General features: G+C 51.1%; 1 protein-coding gene across 1 annotated transcript; it reads left to right on the top strand.

The window, feature by feature from the left end:
* Positions 1-5,185: 5,185 nt before the first annotated feature.
* Positions 5,186-20,447, top strand: SLC29A4 (solute carrier family 29 (equilibrative nucleoside transporter), member 4). Its single transcript, XM_006859777.1, has 10 exons — positions 5,186-5,355; positions 8,041-8,172; positions 8,439-8,552; positions 9,342-9,470; positions 11,043-11,117; positions 14,779-15,029; positions 17,145-17,286; positions 17,462-17,649; positions 19,161-19,401; positions 20,297-20,447. The coding sequence occupies exons 1-10, from the start codon at positions 5,187-5,189 to the stop codon at positions 20,437-20,439; spliced, it is 1,584 nt and encodes a 527-aa protein (XP_006859839.1). The 5' UTR covers position 5,186; the 3' UTR covers positions 20,440-20,447.
* Positions 20,448-21,925: the final 1,478 nt, after the last annotated feature.

Here is a 21,925-nt window from a genome sequence, read left to right as displayed (position 1 = left end):
GCGCCCCCCAGATGCGCTCCGGAGCCGGGGGCGCGCGGGCTGGCGGTGGGGACCGGCTGGGACCGCTGAGGACACCGCTGCGCCGGGCCCGAGCCTCCCGGTGCGCCTGGTGCGGGCGCGGGGTGCGGGCGCAGCGGCGCGCCCAGGACCCCAGCCTGGACTGGGCTGAGGTAAGCTGCGGCGTGGGGTGCGGCGGGCGCGAGAGCTGGAGCGCTGGGAAGCCGCGGGGACCTGTCGGAGCCTTTGTCTGCGGCGCTTGCCCGCGCGCCCCCTACTCCTCCTCGCTGGCTCGGGGCGTCGGGCCAGGGAGGGAGGGGGGAACGAAGTGACTCTCGGGGATCCAGACTGCCAGTAAGAGGACCACCACCATCCCCCCCTCCACCCCGCCCGTCCAGCATCTGGGCCTCGTCCAGGCACACGACCAGACCGGGCCAACCCCTCCCTGGGGTGCCGGACTCAGACCCGGGAAGGGGCGGAGTCGCCGGGGACCAGGTCATGCCCGGGCCTTGGCACTAGGCTTGTCCCGGATGCACCCCGAGTCCTCCCCTGAAGTTCCTCCCCGAAGCTCCTCCGCTCCAGAGCACCCCTTTTCTCAGCTAGCCCCCCTCTTGTTGGTGGAAAATCACTAGAAGAACACGGGGCCTGTTCTCAGGGGTCACCTCATGGACAAGCTGTCTCCCAGGGTCTCTGTCCTTTGCTTAGATGTGCAGTCTGGGAACCAACTTTGTTGCTTTTGTGGTCCAGCAGGGTGCAGGAGGAGCTTGGAAGTATCTGGGATCACCCCCCCACCCCACCCCCAGGAACCAGGACTCAACAGAGACTAGAGGTTGAGGGGCCAGACAGGCAGGCCAGGGCAGAGACACTGTAGGTGATGCCCCAGGAGGGCAGGCAGTGGGCTGGCTTTCTCAATCAAGTTCCGTTTCTGGGTGACCAGCTCCTAGTGCCCCCTCACCGCTCTGGGGACACATCTAAGAACCCATGTCTTGTTCACTCTGAGGGATTTCAGCGTCCTCCTGAAATGGGGGTGGACTTTGTAATCAACCAGACTCCAGTAATGTCTGACCCTGGACTTGACCTCCCCATCTTTCTGTCATCTTTCCTGTAAATTGGCAAATGAGAATTTCTCCGAAGGCCTGTGGGGGGGTTCTTTAGGTTCTTTTATTACTGTTGAGCCCCTACTATATCCAGCCAACCCTTTTTGCAGACTTCCCAGACCAGTGCCTACTTCCTCACCCTCCTCTTCCTCTGTGGAATCCTCCCCACAGTGCAGAAGGTGGGGAAACTGAGGCCCATGGGGTGACCCAGTAGACTGGAGACCAAAGGGGCCAGACAGCTTTGGGTAGGGGGAGCAGAGGAGAGCCTTGTAAACTCTTGGATGTTTGAACCTGTGTGTGTATAATTGGATTTTAGTGAAAGGGAGAGATAAGAGGGGAAGTAGGTTTGGGAGAAGGTTGTTGGTGTTGAATGGGAGGGATCCTGGGAAGGAGAGAGTCAAGCCTGAGACTCAGGAAGCCTCCGCAGGGGCACCCCCCCAACTGTGAGAAAGACAGACCTGGGGTCATGAGACCAGGGCATTGGGAATCAGAGGCCCAGCCTGGAGAAGCCTGGATAGAGGGGAAGGGGAGGCAAGACAGTGACCGAGACAGACTATAGGGTGGCAGGTGGGACAGTGGCCGAGGCAGGTGGCAGAATGGCAGGTGGGGACGGGTGGCAGAGACAGACAGTGGGCAGCAGGTGCCTGCTGACTCAGGCCAAGCCACAGTGAGCAGGGGGCCCCTCCCAGCTCCATGCGAAGCACATCTGCCCTGCCAGTCCGCACTCCCAGCAGCTGCCCATCGATGCAGAAACCTCAGCTTTTAGGAGGAGGTGGACCCTTTTTTTGCTGCTTGTCCCCCATACTATGCTATGCTCCTGCTGAGGTTTCCAAGCTTCAGACTCACCCCAGGAGGAAGCTGACACCCTGAATGGGTTGGAGGCAGGGAACCTTGTAGTTTTGTAAACCTTCTTTCATCTCCATCCTCACCCTAGCCTTTCCTATCTGGGAGGAAGCCTGAGTGGGCACACATGCTGGTCTCAGCTCCGTTCTAAGAAGGAGGGTCTGGGGAAAGCTCTGAGCCTGGGGAGTAATTCTGCCAGGTACATCTCATGGGGGGCCCCCAGAGGGTCAGCTGAAGCAGAATACCCCCAAGTGCCCCAGGAGTTGGCCCTTGGGTCCCCCTCTCTGGCCTCAATGAAAACTCTCTCTGGAACAAGGTGGGGGCTACATTGGTGGTTTAGCAGTAGAATTTTGCCTCCCATTCAGGAGACTGCGTTCGAGTCCCAGCCAATGCACCTCAGACCTAGTCACCACCCACCTGTCACTGGGGGCTTGCAGGTTGCTATGATGCTGAACAGAGGAGCTTCCAGACTAAGACAGACTAGGAAGAAAGACCTGGTAATATACTTCCAAAATTCAGCCAATACAGACCCTATAGATTGTGGAGATGGTATAGGACCAAATGGCTTTTCCTTCCATGACACCAGGGGGTACCAGACAGAGTCACTTGATATCTATTTAGCACAACCCTTCCAGGCTGGGAAGGAGGTAAACTGAGGCAGGAGAGCTGGAGGACATGAGGGCCAGAAGATGAGACAGGAGCAGGCATGTGTGGTGTGGGGGCAGGGCAGGGGGCCACCTAGAGCAAAAGGGGGTACCCCTTTTCTTATGGATTTTTCTTGGGGTTCACCCTTGGGGCCAGGAAAACTAAGGCACCACATCTCATGCCCAAAGCTTCAGTGTTCCATCCCTATGTTTGTCCCAAGTGCTAGATGATGAGCATGTATCCATCTTGCCATCAAAGACATGAAGTCAAGCTGTTGGAAAAGTGCACTGATAAAGTGTTGTCTTTGGGAAAGCTAGGACTCCTCCCAGACACACAGAGAATTAGAGGGTCTCCCCACCCTAGATCTGAAGGTAAAGGCCAACAGATTTGAATTGAAGCAAGAAATACTAAGGCAAGACCCGGGAAAGAGCTTCTTGGCCCTGAAGCTGTAGGGCTGAGGGCCAGTGTGGCCCAGACCTGGGTCCACCGCTTACTGCCCAGAAGACTGTCTGTGGTGGGCTATTTACCTTCCAATCCTCACTTCTGAGGGCTGTGAAATGAGTGATTGGCAGCCCATCCCTCCCTAAGTCTTACAGCCCAGGGACTACACAGTCAGTGCTTGGTAATGCCACCATCCCCATGCAGACCACCATCCTTGCATTCCTGGGTTCTGCAGCAGCCACCACCCCAGCACCCTGGTTTCCATTCTCTCCCTTTGTACTCCTTCTGCAGAGCATCTGGGGTGGACTTGGTTGAGCCGTACCATTTAACAGGTGCCATCCGATGGCTTTCAGTATAACTTCAGAGTCATGCAACCATCAGGGCTGCCAACTGTCATTCCAAAAGAAACCCTGACCATGGTGGTGATGGTGGGTGTGTGCTGTGGAGCCGGGTCTGACTCATCAGGACCCTGGATAGTGGTTCCGAGGCTGTAAATCTTTGTTGTTGTTAAGTGCCGTCCAGTCGGTTCCGACCCATAGCGACCCTGCACAGGGTTTCCGGGGCTGTAAATCTTTACAGGAGTAAAAAGCCTCATTTTTCTCTGTGGGAGCAACTGGTAGATTTGAACTGCTGACCTTGCAGTTAGCAGCCCAGTTTGTAATCCACTCTGCTACCATAGTAATCCTCTAGCCATAAGCAACCACTAATCTCCTTTCTGTCTCTACAGATTCTCATGTCCTGGCTTTTTGTAGGAATGAACTCATATATCATTTAGTATGTAACCTTTTTGGACTGGCTTCTCAAATGTACCATAATGTTTCTGGGCTCTATCCATGTTATGGCATGTAGCAGAACTTCATTCCTTTTCATACCATTTGCCAATGAGTCAGTTCTGACTCATGGTGACCTTATGTGTGTCAGAGTAAAACTGTGCCCCTTAGTAGGAGTTTTAATGGCTAATTTTTTTCGAAAATAGATTGGTAGACCTGTTTTCTGAGGTACAAGCACATAAACGCATTCACCGTTTTCACCACCCAGAAATACTGTTCCTTTTCATAGCTGCATAATATTCCATGCATGGGTAGACCACAGTCTGTTTATCCAACATCTGTTGATGGACAGTCGGGTTGTTTCTGTCACCTGACTGTTGTGAATAGTGTTTCAGTGGACACTCACAGACAAGTACAGGGTGGATGTCTTTAAAACATAAATCACACAACATCATTGTCTACTTACAAAGGTCAGTGAGAAAAGTATTGTTACAAAATCATAGCCACCTTTATGAAACAGAAACATAAAAATAGGAAACTTGTTTCTCAACATCTCCTCCATCTTGATCTATACCCTTCTGAAGGTGGGGAAACTGAGGCCCATGGGGTGATGGTCCAGTGGATTGGAGACCAAAGGGGCCCAACAGCTTTGGGTAGGAGAAGCTTCCCTTCAATTGATACTACATTGAAACAGTAGTTTTTTACATCCTCAAGGAACTAAAATCTTGTTCCTTTTCAATGTTTTTTGAGTTTAAAGTTCAAAAAGAAGTCTGAAGGGGCAAGATCAGGGCTGGAGGCTGAATAGGATAAGATTTCCCAAAGAAGTGCTCATAGGCCGGCCCTTGATATCCCCAAAGAATGAAAAGGTACAGTGTTGTGATAGGAAAAAAAAAAAGTTCTTTGGGACAATTTTTCCCGGCCTTCTTCTTACCAATGCAGTTTTCTATTTTCTGTAAACTTTTCCCTCATAAGCCCCCCTGATCATTCTGTATCCTTTGTGAAAACCTATCAAGAAGAACTGTTGGGAATCCCCCAAAATTGTCGCCATAGCCTTCTGAGCTGACCTCTCGACCTTGAGGTGAACTGGCCCAGCAAATCCCCTCAGAAGACACTGTTTTGACTGGATGTCTTACTGAGAGAACTTGTCTGCAGCCACACTGATCACAGAGACCTGTTTAAACATGCTTTGTTTGGTATACATCCATATATGTATGACCTAGAACCCAAGTATCAAGACTTTTTGATTGACCCTCATACATGTATGTCCTCTGTTCAGCTGTCTAGAAGTTAGTGGGATGACTAGGAAGGAGCATCTCCCAGAGGATACAGGTTTGGGGGCATGGCCATGGGTGTGTTCATCCCCCACTTTGCTTTCTCCACAGCCCTGGTGGACATGGGCTCTGTTGGAAGCCAACGCCTCAAGGAGCCCAACATGGCGGCCACTCCTGACAGGAGCATGGTCATGAGCTTCAGCTTCGACAGTTACCAGCTGGAAGAGGAGGTGGTGGCAGGTGAGGGCCAGAGTGGGAGAGCCAGAGGAATCCCACCCTTCATGGACCCTGGTGAGTGAGAATGTGGGCAAGGGATGTATTTGTCCCAAAGGAAGGACTGCCCAAATAACCCCTGGTTTTCATTTCCTCTGGAGGATGTAACAAAAATATCACAAAACAGGTGGGTTTGAATAACAGAAATTCATTGTCTCTCAGCTCTGAAGGCTGGGCCTCTGAGATCAGAGTGTCGGCCATGTTGATTCTTCAGAGGCTCTGAGGGAGAGTCTGTTCCTATCTCTCTCCTGGCTTCCGGTGAGGACTGGGAGTCCTTGGCTTGTGGCTACATCTGCCTCTCTCGCCACATGGCCATCTCCTCTGTCTCTGTAACTCTTCTCTTTTATTAGTACTCTGGTCATCTAGGATTCAAACCAAACCAATTCTCTTACTGTCGAGTTGGTTCTGACTCATAGCAACCCCTGTGCTACACAACAGAACTGCTCCATAAGGTTTTCTTGGCTGCCATCTTAGTGGAAACAGATTGCTAGGGTTTTTCTTCTGCAGTGTCGCTGGGTAGGTTCGAACTGCCAATCTTAGGTTGGTGGCTGACCACAAGCCTTTTGCACCAGATAGGGACCTCATAGGACCCCTGATGTGGTGCTGTAGGATTAATACTAGACTGCAAACCACAAGGTCAGCAGTTCAAACCTACCAGCTGCTCCTCGAAAACCTTATACAGGGCCGTTAGGAGTTGGAACTAACTCAACGGCACTTAACAACAACAACAAAAAGGGACCTCATATAGGAGCCCTGGTAGTATAATGGGTTACATGTCAGATTGCTAACAGTAAGGTTAGCGGTTCGAAACCACCAGCAGCTTCATGTGAGAAAGAGAAGGCTTTTTGTTCCTGTAAAAAATTTACACTCTCAGAAACCCTATCTATACAGGGTCTCTATGAGTCAGAACTGACTCAAAAGCACACAGCAGTGGCAGCAGCAAAGAGCTCATATGGTAACCCCTGAGATAGGTGTTGTGCTGCTAACTGCAAGGTTGGGGGTTCAAATCCACCAGCCACTCTGTGGGAGAAAGATGAGGCTGTCTGCTTCCATAAAGATTTACTGTCTTGGCAACTCTATATAGGGTCACTGTGAATTAGAATCAACTCTATAGCAGTGCGTTTGGTGTGGTTAAGGGATTTCATATAGGATTGGGACCCATCTTCAAAACCAGGGTCACACTCACAGGCACAGGACTTTCACATCCATTTTGGGGGGACACAGTTCATTCTGTGTCCGGGGGAGATGGGGAGCCTTGGGGAGTGACTAAAATCTGAGGCAGTGTTAGGTCTTCTACAACAAACAGACTCATCATCACAGAGCCTTAATCTCATGCTGCATGTCCAGGGTAGGCCACCAGGGGGCCCCACTCACTGATTCAGGCTGAAGAGGCTCCATTCTAACACAAGATTCCACCATCTCTAAGGAGTCCTGGTGTGGCACTGTGGGTTAATGTGCTAACCTTAGTTGATTTGAACCGCAAGGGCGGCAGTTCAGTCTTACCAGCCACTCCTAGGAAACCCTATACAGGGTTGCTATGGGTTGGAACTGACTCAACAGCACTTAGCAACAACAAGGCAGGTAAAGGGTACCTGGCCAATCACTCACTGACCATAAGCTTTTATCTAGATGTGACGTATATACTTTGGTTACATTCATTAGCCAAAGCAAGCCATGCCTAACATCAAAGGAGACAGGAAAGAGCCTGAGAAGAGGAAAATGGTCAAAGATCTGGATTTTTTGCCTAGTTGCCTAGCTGCATGATCTTGGGCAAGGGCCTACACCTCCCTGTGCCTGGATTACCTCACACTGAGGAAATGGGCCAACTGACCGTAAGATCAGGCCTGCAGAGTGGGCGGTATGCAGGTTTTGGAGTCAGCAGCATGGAATCAACCCCAGCTCCCATCCCCCTTGCAAGGCCAGAGACCTTGAGCTCTTCTTGGGGTTCACTTTTTCATCTGGAAAAGGAGAATCGTGTATTTTTACACAAATAGCATACATGTTATATGCATGTTATACATGTCATATGGATATACATGTTATGAAAACATGGTACTGGTACCAACCTATACGGCAAAACTGTGCATCAAAACCCATTAAGCATTGTGTAAGACTGACCCTGGCTTTCCATAGGCACCCCATTCATGAGAATGATTTCCCTGTTGGCTTGGACTTGTTTCTACCAGTTACCACTCTAGGCTCAGAAACATACGTCTCTTCTCTGGTTGTGTCCTCTCTTTGCAGATGGGGAGTAGAAGTTCTGGCCAGCCCTGGGACAGGCTGGAAAAATCTCCCTGCTCTTTGGTGCATAGATGGAGTCAGTTCAGGGTCAATCCCCAAGGTGCTAGACTTCTCTGGTCATGTGTGCTAACAGACATGCATCATCCATGGCAGTGGATGCCCAATCCTAGTCACAGCAACATCCACCACAGTGCTGGTTTCCATGGTGATGGTGTGGCCAATGCAAGTGTCCATGATGCTGGGTGCCATCCATGGTGGTGATGATCCAGTGCTGATGTCCATGGTGGTGGTATCCACGGAGCTGGTGTCCACGGAGCTGGTGTTGGCAGTTGTGTCTATTTATGGTGACCATGAAGGCGATGATTTGGTATAGTGTCAGTGATGATAACAGGCAGGCATTGTGTCTTTGGCCATGGCTGTGAGTGGACTTGCTCTCTTTTCTCTTGCTGTCTCTGGGTTTAGAGATGGAGGAACCTGTCCCAGATGACCGCTACCATGCAATCTACTTTGCAATGCTACTGGCTGGTGTGGGTTTCCTGCTGCCATACAACAGCTTCATCACCGATGTGGACTACCTGCATCACAAGTACCCAGGTGGGTCCTTCCACTGTCCCCACCACCACCACTAAGGCACGTGACTCTGCAGCAGGTACTTCCTGTCACAGCAGCTCAGCTCTGGTCCCTGGTCTTTGGAAACCCTGATGGGCAGCAACCTTGTTTGGGAACATGTTTGTTCAAACCTTGGCTCAGCTGTGAATTGCTAGGTGGCCTTGGGGCAGCCGCGGGGCAGCCTCTTAGTTTTTGGTTGAGTGAGGACAGCCTCCCTCCTGAGCACCTGCCATTAACTGGTCTCTCCACAGGGACCTCCATTGTGTTCGACATGAGCCTCACTTACATCTTGGTGGCCCTGGTGGCTGTGCTTCTGAACAATGTCCTGGTGGAGAGATTGAGCCTGCACACCAGGATCACTGCAGGTACTCTTGTCCCCTGCCCCCCGCTTCCCCAGCCTCGTCACACCTGTCTGATGGGACTCCCAGATCACACCTGCCAGGCTCAGCATACACCTCCCCAATTCCTCTAAGCCTCATTCTTCCTATTTATAAGATGGGCACATGTCCCAAGAATGTTAGGGGGTTCAATGCAACATTTGAAAAAAAACACTCAGTTAAGAGTTCACCCAGGATGAGCCATAGCATGGTTTCTCATCTTGTTCCTGGTCTCCGAGGGCACCTTTCGGGGGCTTTTGTGTACCCCATGTTCTACCCCTGGGTCTTTCCTTTGTTTGCCTGGTGTGTTCTTCATCCTTGTCATGGTGATGTCCAGTGTCAAGGACCAGCTCAACAGGCACCTCTTCCAGGAAGCCTTTCAGGCTGCCCCACTTAGATCTCTGATCCCTACTCAGTACCCACCTCCCAGTTAGTCTGCAAACCAGCATCAGCAGAAGTATGCCTGGCCCCACCCTGCCCTGTCACACCTATCCACAAGGGCTCAGTTTACACACACTACATCCTGACACGTTTTGATGGGTACCTGGGTTTCCCCTGTATAAACTGGTCGTCTTTCCTAGCGGGGTGGGGGTGGAGGGGTGGCTTCCAAACTTGGTTTTTTTCAAACTTTCAGTTTTGAAAAAATTTCAAACCCATGTGTCCCAGTAGTAAGGGGCAAAGTAGAGAAGCTGGCTATAGGGGAAGGGCAGGGAGAGGGGACCCCCCCCACACCCAGCCCAGCTCATCCACTGCCCCTGACTGGCCTCTCCCCCACAGGCTACCTCTTAGCCTTGGGTCCCCTCCTCTTTATCAGCATCTGTGACGTGTGGCTGCAGCTCTTCTCCCATGACCAGGCTTATGCCATCAATCTGGCTGCTGTGGGTACTGTGGCCTTCGGCTGCACAGGTAGGAGGGTTGGGTGGGAGTGGGGAAGGTCAAGGGCTGAGCCAGGCACGGGGCTGAGTGGGTCTCCACCTTCCCACATGCACACATGTTGCATGCACACATGTGTCTGCCTGTGTTGGGTACATGCAGAGTTAGTGGTACACCTTGAGCATGCAAACATGTGCGTTGTGCACACCCCCTGTATAAAGACTATGCCCAGACCACTGTCTTCCTTAGGCAGTAGATTCCAGATGGGTTTTTTGCTTTTTTCTGTAACTTTTATTTTGAAAAAATATCAAACCTATGGAAAAATTACAAGAATAATATAATAAATATACCCTTCACCTGGATTCACCAGTTACTAACATCCACTCCTGCCTTTCAATCTATCCACTGATTATTTATCCATCATCCACCTGTATGTATCTCTATATATATCCATTCATCCATCCATCATCCATCTGTGTATATCTCTTTATATACATCCATTCCTCCATCTATTATCTATCCGGCCATCCATCCATCCATCCATCTACCTATCATCGGGTCCTGGTGTGGCACTGGGGGTTAATGCGTTGGACATCAAAGTCGGTTTGAACTACAAGATCTGCAGTGCAAGCTCCCCAGCTGCTCCTCAGAAACCCTCTACAGGGTCACTATGGGTCAGAACTGACTCGATGGCACTTAACAACAACAATGATCATCGGTCATCCCTCCATCTACCTACAATTTAGCTAGCAATCATCTATCTATCATGCATCATCTGTCTCCGTAAAACCATTTGAGTTCTTTGTCACCACATTTCATAGCTAAATAGTTCAGTCTGTATTTTCTAAGAACCATGCATGACCTTTCTTCCAGAACCACGTTCCAGGGACCAAAATCAAGAAGTGTAATATTTTATCTCATCTACTCTCCATATTCAAATTTTACAAATTGACTTAAGAATATCCTTTGTAGCATTTTTTTCTGATCTCGAAGCATGCATTGGCATAATTGTCATATCTTGACATCTTTCTGTGCCCTCTTATCCTGAAAATTCCTTGGGTTTCCTTTGCCTGTCATGGCATTTCAGAAAGATCCAGGCCAATTGTTTTGTGGACTCAAACTTTCTGGAAAAAAACCTTGAGGTTTTGTTATATAACACAATCCAGGCAGCATGCTCAGATATTTTCTATTTCTTCTCTTCGCCTTTGGTCTCTTCTGTTTTGTTCCATTATATCGGGTGGGTTTGTATCTAACCCTTCTGACCCCTAGTGGTGGTGGTGGTAGTGGCTGTGTGCCGTGGAGTCAGTTCCTGTACAGGATTTCCAAGGCTATAAATCTTTACGGAAGCAGAACACCTTATCTTTTTCCCACGGAACAGCTGGTAGTTTCGAACTGCTGAGCTTGTGGTTCGCAGCCTGATTCGTAATCTCTACGCTACCAGAACTCCTTTACCCCTAGTGGTGGTAAAGTGTATTTCTCCCACACCCATGCCCACCCAATATTCTCAAATGTCTGTATTTTTTTGCAAGCTGGCAGGTGATAAATGTTTTTTCCTGGCTATTCCTCATTCGCTTTCTCTCTCTTTCTCTCTCTCACTCTCTTAAGTGCAGCAATCGAGCTTCTACGGGTACACAGGGATGCTGCCCAAGAGGTACACGCAGGGGGTGATGACAGGGGAGAGTGAGTATCTGCAGATACCACCCTGGATTCTGGGAAGGGTGACCCTGGATTGGGTGCTGGATCCACAGGCTCCCAGGATGGTGGGCTGGGGATGAGGCGGGGTGGGCTCCTAAGCAGGAGGGTTATGTGTGTACATATGTGTATGTGTGTGTGTGTGTGTGTGTGTGTGCTGTTTCTGGGGCTGTGAGATACATGCCTCTCTCTGCATGTGGGATCCTGGGTGATGTGAGAGCATGTACCCAGTTAGGTGTGCTTGAAATGTCCTTGTATGCCCTTCACCTAAATTCACCAATAGCTACGTGTTGCCGTTTTGCCTCCCTCCATGTATTTATTATCTGTAAACTTATCAACCATCTATCATCTATCTATCATCCATCTATCTGTGTATCTTCTATCTATGTGTGTTCCATTAGTCTATTTATCTATCATCTGTTGACTTAATAACGGATTGGAAAAGATCCATATTTGAGCACATTCCAGAGAGGTGACCGAACAGGATGTGGAAAGCACAGAACAGTACCATTAATATCACATTTTGCTAAAGAGAATTCAAAAAGGGTTGCAGCAGTATATCAACAGGGAACTGCTAGGAATTCAAGCCAAATTCAGAAGAGGACGTTGTTGTTAAGTGCTGTTGAGTCAGTCCCGACTCATAGCAACCCTGTATTGGGTTTTCAAGGAGCGGCTGGTGGGTTGGAACCGCTGACCTTGCATTCAAACTGACCTTGCAGTCCAGTGTTTATCCTACAGTGAAAAAGAGGACATGGAACTAGGCTGGCATCAGATGGATCTTGCCTGAAAGCAGAGAATACCAAAAAGATGTTTACTTTTACTTTATTGACTCTGCAAAGGCTTTCAACTGTGTGGACCTTGACAAGCTATGGACATTGCGAAGAATGGATATTCCAGAACACTTAATTGAGCTCTTGAGGAAACCTGTACACAGATCAAGAGGCAGTTGAATAGATACTGAATAGTTTAAAATCAGGAAAGATGTGAGCCAGAGCCAAAGAATTTTCACCACACTTATTCAATGTATGCTGAGCAAATAATCTGAGAAGCTGGATTACATGAAGAAGAATGTGACATCAGGATTGAAGGAAGACTCATTAACAACCTGCAATATGCAGATAATACAACCTGGCTTGCTGGAAGCAAAGAGGACTTAAAATACTGATAAAGATCGAAGACCATAGCCTTGGGTAGCGCTGGACCAATAAATAACATCATGATAAATGGAGAAAAGACTGAAGCCGTCAAAGACTTCCTTTTGCTTGAATCTATTATCAACACTCATGGAAGCAGCAGGCAGAGAATCAAATGACAAATCTTCTGTGTAAGATCTCTTTAAAGCATAAAAGAGCAAAATTGTCAGTTTGAGGACTAATATGTACCTGACTCAAGCCATGGTATTTTCAGTAGCCTCATATGCATGTGAAAGTTGGACAATGAATAAAGAAGATTGAAGAATTGAATCATTTGAATTAAAGTGTTGGAGAAGAATATTTAAAATGTTACGGACTTTCAGAAAAACAAATCTGTGTTGGAATCCTTAGAAACCAGAATGGTGAAACATTGTCTCTCATACTTTGGACATGTTATTAGGTGGGACCAGTCCCTGGAGAAGGATATCCATCATGCTTGGCAAAGTGGAGGAAAAAGAGGAAGACCCCCAAGGAGATGGATTGACGGACACAGTGGCAGCAGCAGTGGGCTCAAACATAGCAAAGAATGTGAGGATGGCACAGAACCGGGCAGGATTTCATTTTGTGCTTAGTTAGGGTCGCTAGGAGTTGTAGCCAATCTGGAACACTTAACAACAATCGACCTAATCTACCCATATCTCTGTCTCTCTTTATCTATCTATCATCTATCCATCTATCATGTATCTATCATTTATCTGCCTGCGTATTTATCTATTGTCAATATACTTACCATATATCATCTATAATCCATCTATCAATTATCTACCTACTTATCAGCTATCTATTATCTATCTATCCATATACCTTCCTATCTATCATCCATCTTTCTATGTATCTTCTATTTATTGTCTATCTACTTATCATCTATCTATCTATCTATCTATCTATCTATCTATCTATCTAACCTATATCTGTATCTATAATCTGTTACCCACCTAGCTACCCGTCTATCTATGATCTAACAATAAGCTATTTCTCTATCATCACCAGGGAGAATATAATTTTGCGTTATGAACCTTAGTGTGTATGTTCATGTGTTTCTAATGAAAGCAGGGTTCTATGAAACAGAACCAATCTATCATTCTTTCTGTGACTCTGCATGTGTGTTGGGGAGCTACCCAGCCCCACAGTGTCCAAACTCTCCTTAGACCCACATCTACCTCCCATTCCCACCTGCAATTCCATACGTGTCTCACTGAAATTCTCTCCTCCCGAGTCAACCCCAGGTACCCCCTTCTGCCCTCACCCACCCAAAGACACTCAGTCCTCTTCCAGGATTTGCCTCCAGGCTGATTTTGTGTTGGTCCCCTGGGACGGCTGTAAGGAAATACCAAGTGAAGGCTTCAAACAACAGGAACACCATTCCTTAGGATTCAGAAGGCTGCAAGTCTGAAACTGAGGGGCTGGCAATGCTGCTTTGCTCTTGGGAATTCAGAGGGATTCTGCCGCTCTTCTTTGGCTTGTGACTGCATCACCCCAGTCTCTGCCTCTGTCCCCATAGGGTCTTTTTCCACTTGGTGTATGTGTCCATATTTCCCTCTTCTTATATTGCCACCAGGGATTGGATTTAGGGTCCATTCTGATCCAGTCAACCCTTGGGAGGCACAGTTACGTGCTCTCCTGCTAAACAAAAAGTTGGTGGTTCACATCCATTCAGAGGCACCTTGGGAGAAAGGCCTGAGGATTATTGTTGTTGTTAAGTGTTGTTGAGTCGCTCCTGATTCATAGTGACCATGTACGGGGTTTCTAAGGAGCAACTGGAGGGTATGAACTGCTTGCAGTTTGCAGTGCAGTGCTTATCTTACAGCGCCACACCAGGCGACTTACACAAAATCAGCCATTGAAAATGCTATGGCATGCTCTTCTATTCAGACACACACGGGGGCAGTGAGCTGGAGTAAATCTAACTTGACCTCGTTTTAACAAGATTACATCAGCAAAGGTGTCATTTCCAAATAAGATTACAGTCGCAGGTTCCAGGTGGACATGAATTTGGGGAGGACACTGTTCAACTCCTGGTCCAGGTGACTGACTGTCTCTTGGGTCACCTCACAGCATCCCAAGGTTCCTCCAGATATTCTCAGCAGGGAGCACTGAGTACAGACCAGGACTCCTGTGGGCGCTGCCCTCCATTCCATATTCAGGAGATGAGGTTGACCAGGTGCCTCTGGGAGCCTCATGGCTGGTGGTACCTGTAGAACTCTGGTTTCAGGCAAGGGACTGGCCGGGGATGTGGTTGGCATCTGTTGGCTGGTCTATTTCACTTGCGGTTGTGAATGAGATTAGGTAGCCAGAGAGTGTTGATTCGGGGTGGTTTGGACCAAACCAGCTCCTGTTGAGTCATTTCTGATCCATAGCGACCCCATGTGTGTCAGAGTGGAACTGTCCATCTGGGCAGGGCTGGACATGGCCTGGCTGAGCTTGGCAGCAGCCCCAACCATTCCCACCACCTGCAGGCACAGCAGGCGTGATGATCTCCTTGAGCCGCATCCTCACCAAGCTCCTGCTGCCAGACGAACGGGCCAGCACGCTCATCTTCTTCCTGGTCTCCGTGGGCCTGGAACTGCTCTGCTTCCTGCTACATCTGCTGGTGCGACGCAGCCGCTTTGTGCTCTACCACACCACCCGGCCTCGCGACAGCCGCAGGCACCACCCGGGCTCCGGGTACCGTGTGCACCACGATGTGGCCACCGGGGATGTCCACTTTGTAAGTCCATGGCCTCAGCCTCCATTTCCTCATCTGTCCCTGCCAGGAGATTTTGTGTGTGGTGGGGGGTGCATATAACACTGCTCAGGAGTCAGGGAGCACCCCTGGGGCTCACCCATGTCATTGAGAATCCTCTGGCTGTGTGACCCCTTCTCCACTGGTGGTGTGGGCTCCTTCTGTTATCCAAGGCCCCCTCTCCTGTAGTAAGCCCACATTTGTGGTAAGACCCCCCTCTCTTGTGGTGACCCCACATCCGTGGTGCAAGGACCCTCTTTTCTGATGACCCCACATTTGTGTCTGAGAATCCCTTTCCTGTGGTAATACTACATCTCTGGTCCAAGGCTCCCTCCCTTATGATAACCCCACATCCATGGTCTGAGGCCCTCTCCTCTGGGGTAGTCCCACATCTCTGGTCTGAGCCCCTCCAGCCATCATATCCCACAGTCCTACCTGTGTGGTTCCAGCCCACCTCCTGCCACCTCAGCCAGGTGGTCAGCTCACTCTGGCATTCAAGTTTTTCACTCTCCAGGGGGCATTGCTGTTGTTGTTGTTGTTGTGAAGTGCCGTCAAGTCAGTTCCGACCCACAGCGACCCTGTATAGGGTTTCCGAGGGGCAGCTGGTGAGCTTGAACCACTGACCTTGCAGTTCAAAAGGCTTTGCAATCTGGTGCGTTAACCCACAGCACCACACCAGGACTCCACGTTGTTGTTGTTGTTATAAGTACCGTGGAGTCAGTTGCGACTCATAGTGACCCTGCACAGGGTTTCCGAGGCTATATGTCTTTATGGGAGCAGAAAGCCTCAACTTTCTCCCACGGAACAGCCAGTAGTTTCGAACTGCCAACCTTGAGGTTCACAGCCCAATTCGTAACCACTGGTGCCATCAAGTCAGTTCCATCCAACTCACAGCACCCTCTGCACAACAGAATGAAACTTCCTGGTCCTGTCATCTTCACAATCATTGCTGAGCTTGAGCCCATTGCTGCTGCCACTGCGTCAGTCCATCTCACTGGGGTCTTCCTTTTTTTCGCTGACCCTCCATTTTACCAAGCCTCCTCAGAACATGTCCAAAGTATAAGAGATGGAATCTTGCCATCCTGGCTTCTAAGGAGCATTCTAACTGGGGCATACCAGGAGGGAAATCAAGGCCCACTTATACCTAACTCCACCAGGGTCAGGGGGGAGGAGCTGAGCTGGCATGGAAGGCCCCCCAGTCCCTCACAGGAGGGGATCCTGAAGCCAGCTGGAAGCGGAGTGGGCTGTCCTGTGGCACCAGAGAGGGAGAGACCCTTTGATTAAGTGCTGTGGGCCCTTGATCTGCTGAGGCCAGGCCCACCTGGGGATGACTGTGATAGGTTCTCCCTCTCTCAGTTACACTGGCCCCTGCCACAACCTCCGTGGGCACAGCCTTGTCAAGCCCTCAAGCCCTCATAGAACCGGCCTAGGGAGCCATGCGCCCTCTGGTGGTGCAAGCCAGCAAAGCAAAGCAAAGCAGGGAAAAGCAAGTCTGGGACATCTCCTGAGGGGTGTCCTCATCAGCTGAGCAGAGCCGGGACATCCATCAGAACATTGGCCAGTCAGTCACCAGGCCCTGAGTTGGGGACACTGCAGTGAGCTAGCGAGGCCATCTGACAAGGGAATGGGTATGTGATGAGGTCCACAGAGGAAAAGGCCAGGCTGAGAGGGAGAAGTGAGACCCCAAGTGGCCACGGGAAGAGCAGCAGGAAGGGTGTTAAGGGCAGAGGGAACAGCGTTTGGGAAGGCTCAAAAGGGACTGAGAGTTGGCCAAAGTGGCTTTGGTGGGGACGAGGAGGGACACTGTCCCTAGCTGGTCACAGGCTGGCGACTGGTTTAATGGGGTTGACAAGGTAGAATTTGCCATCCAGAATCTGAGTAACCTTGGTGAAGCAAGGTACACAGTAGGTGCTAACTAAATGCCCTCCTATATGGCATCCCCTCCCACAGAACCCAAGTGTCCTCCCAGCCCAAACACAGGAGCCCTCTGAGACAGCCCACCACTGTAGTCTGCTGTCTGAAACCCCCATGCAGCTGTGAGAGGTCACGGGGTTCCTGTTGCTCCTCCTAACCTGACCCACCCCTCATCCTCCCCCTCAGGAGCACCAAGCCTCAGCCCTGGCCAGCAGCGGGTCCCCAAAGGACAGCCCATCACATGAGGTGGCCAGCGATGGGGGAGGGGCCTATGTGCGCTTCGACGTGCCTCAGCCCAGAGTCAAGAGGAGCTGGCCCACCTTCAGAGGTGAGGGAGCCTCACCCTTACAGCCTACAGACCCCCTCCTCTGTGGGGACCCACTACCACAGCCCACGCCCCTTGGGATGACCCCCATGGGCCTCAGAAGCGGGCGGCACTGACTGGAGGGGCGGCAGGCATGGGGCCCCCTGCGAGCGCTGCCCTCTGAACCCTGACCCCACAGCTCTGCTGCTGCACCGCTACGTGGTGGCTCGTGTCATCTGGGCCGACATGCTCTCCATCGCTGTCACCTACCTCATCACGCTGTGCCTGTTCCCCGGTCTAGAGTCCGAGATCCGTCACTGTGTTCTGGGCGAATGGCTGCCCATCCTCATCATGGCTGTGTTCAACCTCTCCGACTTCGTGGGCAAGGTGGGCGTAAGCTACAGGCCTTGGGGGATGGAGGAAGGCGGTGGTCCTGAAACCTTAGTCTGCTCCCTGCATCTCTAAGAGCAAAGAAACTCAAGTCTGGGCTTGAAGAGGGAGTTGTAGTTGTGAAGTGCCATCGAGTCGGTTACACTTCATAGTGACTCTGTATTGGGTTTACAAGAGCAGCTGGTAAGTTTGAACCTCTGACCTTGTGATTAGCAGTCCAGTGCTTATCCTACAGCGTGCCACACCGGGACTCTCTTCAAGAGGAAGTAAGGCTTAAGAAAACCCATAGTCACTGAGTCGATTCTGACTTGTAGCTACAGAACAGAGGAGAACTGCCCCACAGGGTTTCCGAGGCCTGCATCTTGTAGAAGCAGACTGTCTATCAGGGACCAGCTTTGAGCTGTATTTTAGCCACTGCGCCACCAGTTCTTCTTGAGCAAGACTTGTTAAGTGCTGTGAGTTGGTTCCAACTCATAATGACCCTGTATTGGGTTTCTGAGGAGTGGTTGATGGGTTTGAACTTCCAACCTTGCAGTTAGTCCAGTGTTTATCCTATAGCTCCACACCAGGACTCCAAGTAAGTCTTAAGTTAGTTGTTGTTGTTAAGTGCCGTCGAGTCGATTCCAACCTATACCGACCCTGTATAGGATTTCCAAGGAGCAACTAGTGAGCTTGAACCACTGACCTTGCAGTTCAAACGACTTTGCAAAGTGCCACACCAGGACTCCAAGCCAGGCTTAGTGGGCCCAAATCCTAATCCAGTTACTTCCTAACTGTGAGAGATGACAGAAGTCGCCTTGGGCCTCCGTGTCCTCATTTCTCAAATCGGGTCATTAGCCCCACCTAACAGGGGAACGGTGAGAAGCATATTGCTATCATTGGTGGTATTTGAGGCGGTAGTGACTCGGGTAGAACTCTCTCCTTCCTTGTGGGAGACCAGGGTTCGATTCCTGGCCAGGGCACTTCATGGGAAGCCACCATATATCTGTCCGTGGAGGTTTGTGTGTTGCTATGATGCTGCACAGGTTTCAGCAGAAATGCCAGATTAAGATTAGTAAGAAAAGACTGGCAATCTAGTTCTGAATATCAGCCATTGCAAAGTCTACAAAACACAGTTCTACTCTGACACTTGGACTGGAATCAACGAGACAACATCTGACTTTCTAAGTATTAAATAGGCAGTGGTGGCTCCGTGGTAGAATTCTCTCCAGCCATCTCTCAGTGGAGCCTTTGATGCTGAGCAGATTCCGGACAGACAGACTAGGAAAAAATGCCTGGCAAGCTGTTTCCCAAAATCAACCTCGATCCACAACCCATCACAGGGATGGTACAGGGCCTGTTGTACACGGGGTCATCATGAGTTGGACCCGACTTGACGGCAGCTCACAGTAGTAGTGAGTAGATGCAGTGGACAGAGCTGGAGAAGGGTGGGCTGGGCAGGGACATGGCTGTCTGGAGAGGCAGAGGACACAGGTAGGTTTGGCACTCACATGCTTGGCTCTCCACAGATCCTGGCAGCTCTGCCTGTGGACTGGAGGGGTACCCACCTGCTGGTCTGCTCCTGTCTGCGTGTGATCTTCATCCCCCTCTTCATCCTCTGCGTCTACCCCAGTGGCACGCCCACCCTCCGCCACCCAGCCTGGCCCTGCGTCTTCTCCCTGCTCATGGGCATCAGCAATGGCTACTTTGGCAGTGTGCCCATGATCCTTGCAGCTGGCAAAGTGAGCCCCAAGCAGCGGGAGCTAGCAGGTAAGGCCCTGCGTGGTCTCAGGGTGCCTTCCTGGCAGCCTGACACCCCCAGGACTGGGAGCACCCCACTGCAGGCCAGGGAAACTGAAACCCATGGGGCCCAGGCCAGCCAGCCAATGAGATTTGGGATCCAGGGGTCAGATTAACCACAGGAAGGTCATAGATGTGGGAACATTCTTCAGTCCCTTATCCATCCATTCATTCATTCCAAAAAGACTTGTTGACCCCTGGCTGTGTACCAGGCACCGTTCCAGACACCAGGGACGCCGTGGAGATAAAACACAATCCCTACACTTATGTGACTGATATCCCAGAGGTAGAGGAAGATAATAGGCAGACAAGTAACAAAAAGAGATGATAAGGTAGGTGGTCCTAAGTAGGGAAATGGACAAGGTGGATGAGAGGGAGACTTAGTGGGGCACAGTTAGTGATGTAATGGTGTGGTCTGGGAGGACCTCTCTCTGAGGATGTATCTTTTGAGGAAAGGGATGGAGGAAGTAAGGGAGACAGACTTTCCTCAAAAGACACTTCCTCAGGGTAGGAGGGGGAAGTCAGGGGATAAGAGAGAAATTAGGTTTGGGGCCTGTTTCCCTCAACTATGATGGACAGAGTGTATTGATGGAAGATAACCAGGAGCGGGGTTTGGGACAAATGTGGCATGCTTGAGTGCCCACTGGACAAGCCACACTATCATGACAAGGAGCCTGGAGGCTGGAAGGGGGTCCCCAGGAGAAGCAAGGGACCCCAAGGGGAGGTGTGAGTCTGACGGCCCACAGCCAGTGTGTGTACTGAATCACTGCCTTCTGGTCTCACCCATAACTCTGGACAAGGGTGACTGAGGTGGTTGCCGGGTGTTCTGTGGTGGAGGGTGGCTCAGGTCCCATCTTGCCCACAGGGAACACCATGACCGTGTCCTACATGACAGGACTGACCCTGGGCTCCGCCGTGGCCTACTGCACTTACAGCCTCACGCGGGACGCCCCCAGCAGCTGCTTCCACACCGATACCACCAACGGCTCCCTCCCCAGCAGCCTCTGACCAGGCCCAGGGCCCCTCCCATCCCGCCTGCAGTGCCTGTGGGGGTCCCAGCCTCCTCCTGTGCCAATCACAACACCCACCCTGGGTCTGGAGCCCCTGATGCTCAGCCCCTGGGTTCTGCCAGACCTGTGGGGCCCAGCACTCTACCTAGCATTGTGGACCCTGTTCTCCATCTCTAAACTGGAGCCTTGCCCGCTGTCTGTGTACCATGACCCCCACTGTACCCAGGCCCGTGCCCCCTGGGACAGACTCTTAGACTCCATACCCAGAGGAACAGGCCACCAGCCAGAAGCCAGGACACCCTACAGTGACCACACCCCAAGTTCTGCTTGAGGGCCCCAAAGCCATGGACCCACCAGCCACAGCCCCCTTCACTGGGGCTCCCCTCATGAGCCATCCACAAGAGGACAGTCCCCAGCCTTGTCACCCCCAAGAGCCCTATCCCTCCATATCCTTCTCTGAAATCCTGGTTCTCCCAAAACTTCACCAGGAAGGGACTGCGTCGATTCCTGGGTCTGGATAGATTCAGACCTTCATTGTCTCTAGTGGTGTCTCAGAGACCGCAAAGCTGTGTGTCCTGGACCCATCCACCCCAACTGCCACATCCCCCAAGGCCTCCCAGTACCCATCAACAGGACTAGAGGGGGCGCTCCATGTCTGCTCTCCTGGTAATACAGGAAGGGGGGCAGGTTTGGGGGACAAGGAAGCCCCCACACACCCTGCAAGGAGGGACATGACAGGTAGGGGGCTGGATGCTGGGGCAGGGGGCCTTCCGAGGGGGACTTTCCCGAGCTTACCCTGCTGTATCACGTCCTTCTGTCTGTCCACTAACTGTACCGCACTGGCCATTAAAGATGACGGCCTTGGGGCCGCCCCACCACTGCCTCGAGGAGTGTTTACGCGGGTGCCCAGTCATTCCTGCCTCGGTGGAGAAGTGGACAGGCCCATGCTGAACACCCAGGGCCTCATTCTCCCCTCTGTGAGTGGCTCTACTTGCACGCAAGCCAGAAGGCTCTAAGGTGCAAGTGGATCCAATAGCAAGAGGGTCTCTACACACCTGGTGGGTCCAGGGCAGTTTTGTGTGGAGGGGATGTCCCCAAGGGGTGACAGGCCCTGTTGGTCTTCTCCACAATTTAGAAGGAGCCCAACTGGAGGAGAAAACAAGCTTAGAGATGAGGTAGGTTGCACTCTGCCCTCTGGGACTCAGTTTCCCCAATGAGTAGGGTTGGTCCACCCGATTCTCCTTAATAGGAGGTCCCTTGGAGGACTTAGGAGAAATCTGTGTCCAGTCTGGTGCAGGAAGGGGGCTGGACGCCCAAAGGGGCCCGCTGACCTTTAGGCACGTCCAGGCAGGAACCACCCTCTCTCCGCTGGAGACCCAGAGGCAACCACGTGGGTTGAGACGCAAGCTCAACACCTGAGGCAGCCACCTGGTGGCGCCGTTTCCCCGCGATCCGAGTATGGGCGGGGCCGATGTCGGTACTTA

This window comes from Chrysochloris asiatica, unplaced genomic scaffold, assembly GCF_000296735.1.
Source record: "Chrysochloris asiatica unplaced genomic scaffold, ChrAsi1.0 scaffold00034, whole genome shotgun sequence".
NCBI classification, from domain to species: Eukaryota; Metazoa; Chordata; class Mammalia; order Afrosoricida; family Chrysochloridae; genus Chrysochloris; species Chrysochloris asiatica.
This window is presented reverse-complemented; position numbering and strand designations above follow the sequence as displayed.

Excerpts from the sequence above, each read along its gene's own strand:
- SLC29A4 (XM_006859777.1), top strand. The coding sequence starts at position 5,187 with ATGGGCTCTGTTGGAAGCCAACGCCTCAAGGAGCCCAACATGGCGGCC. Across the intron at positions 11,118-14,778 it reads GGGGGTGATGACAGGGGAGA|GCACAGCAGGCGTGATGATC; the intron begins GTGAGTATCTGC and ends CACCACCTGCAG. Across the intron at positions 17,650-19,160 it reads TCTCCGACTTCGTGGGCAAG|ATCCTGGCAGCTCTGCCTGT; the intron begins GTGGGCGTAAGC and ends GGCTCTCCACAG.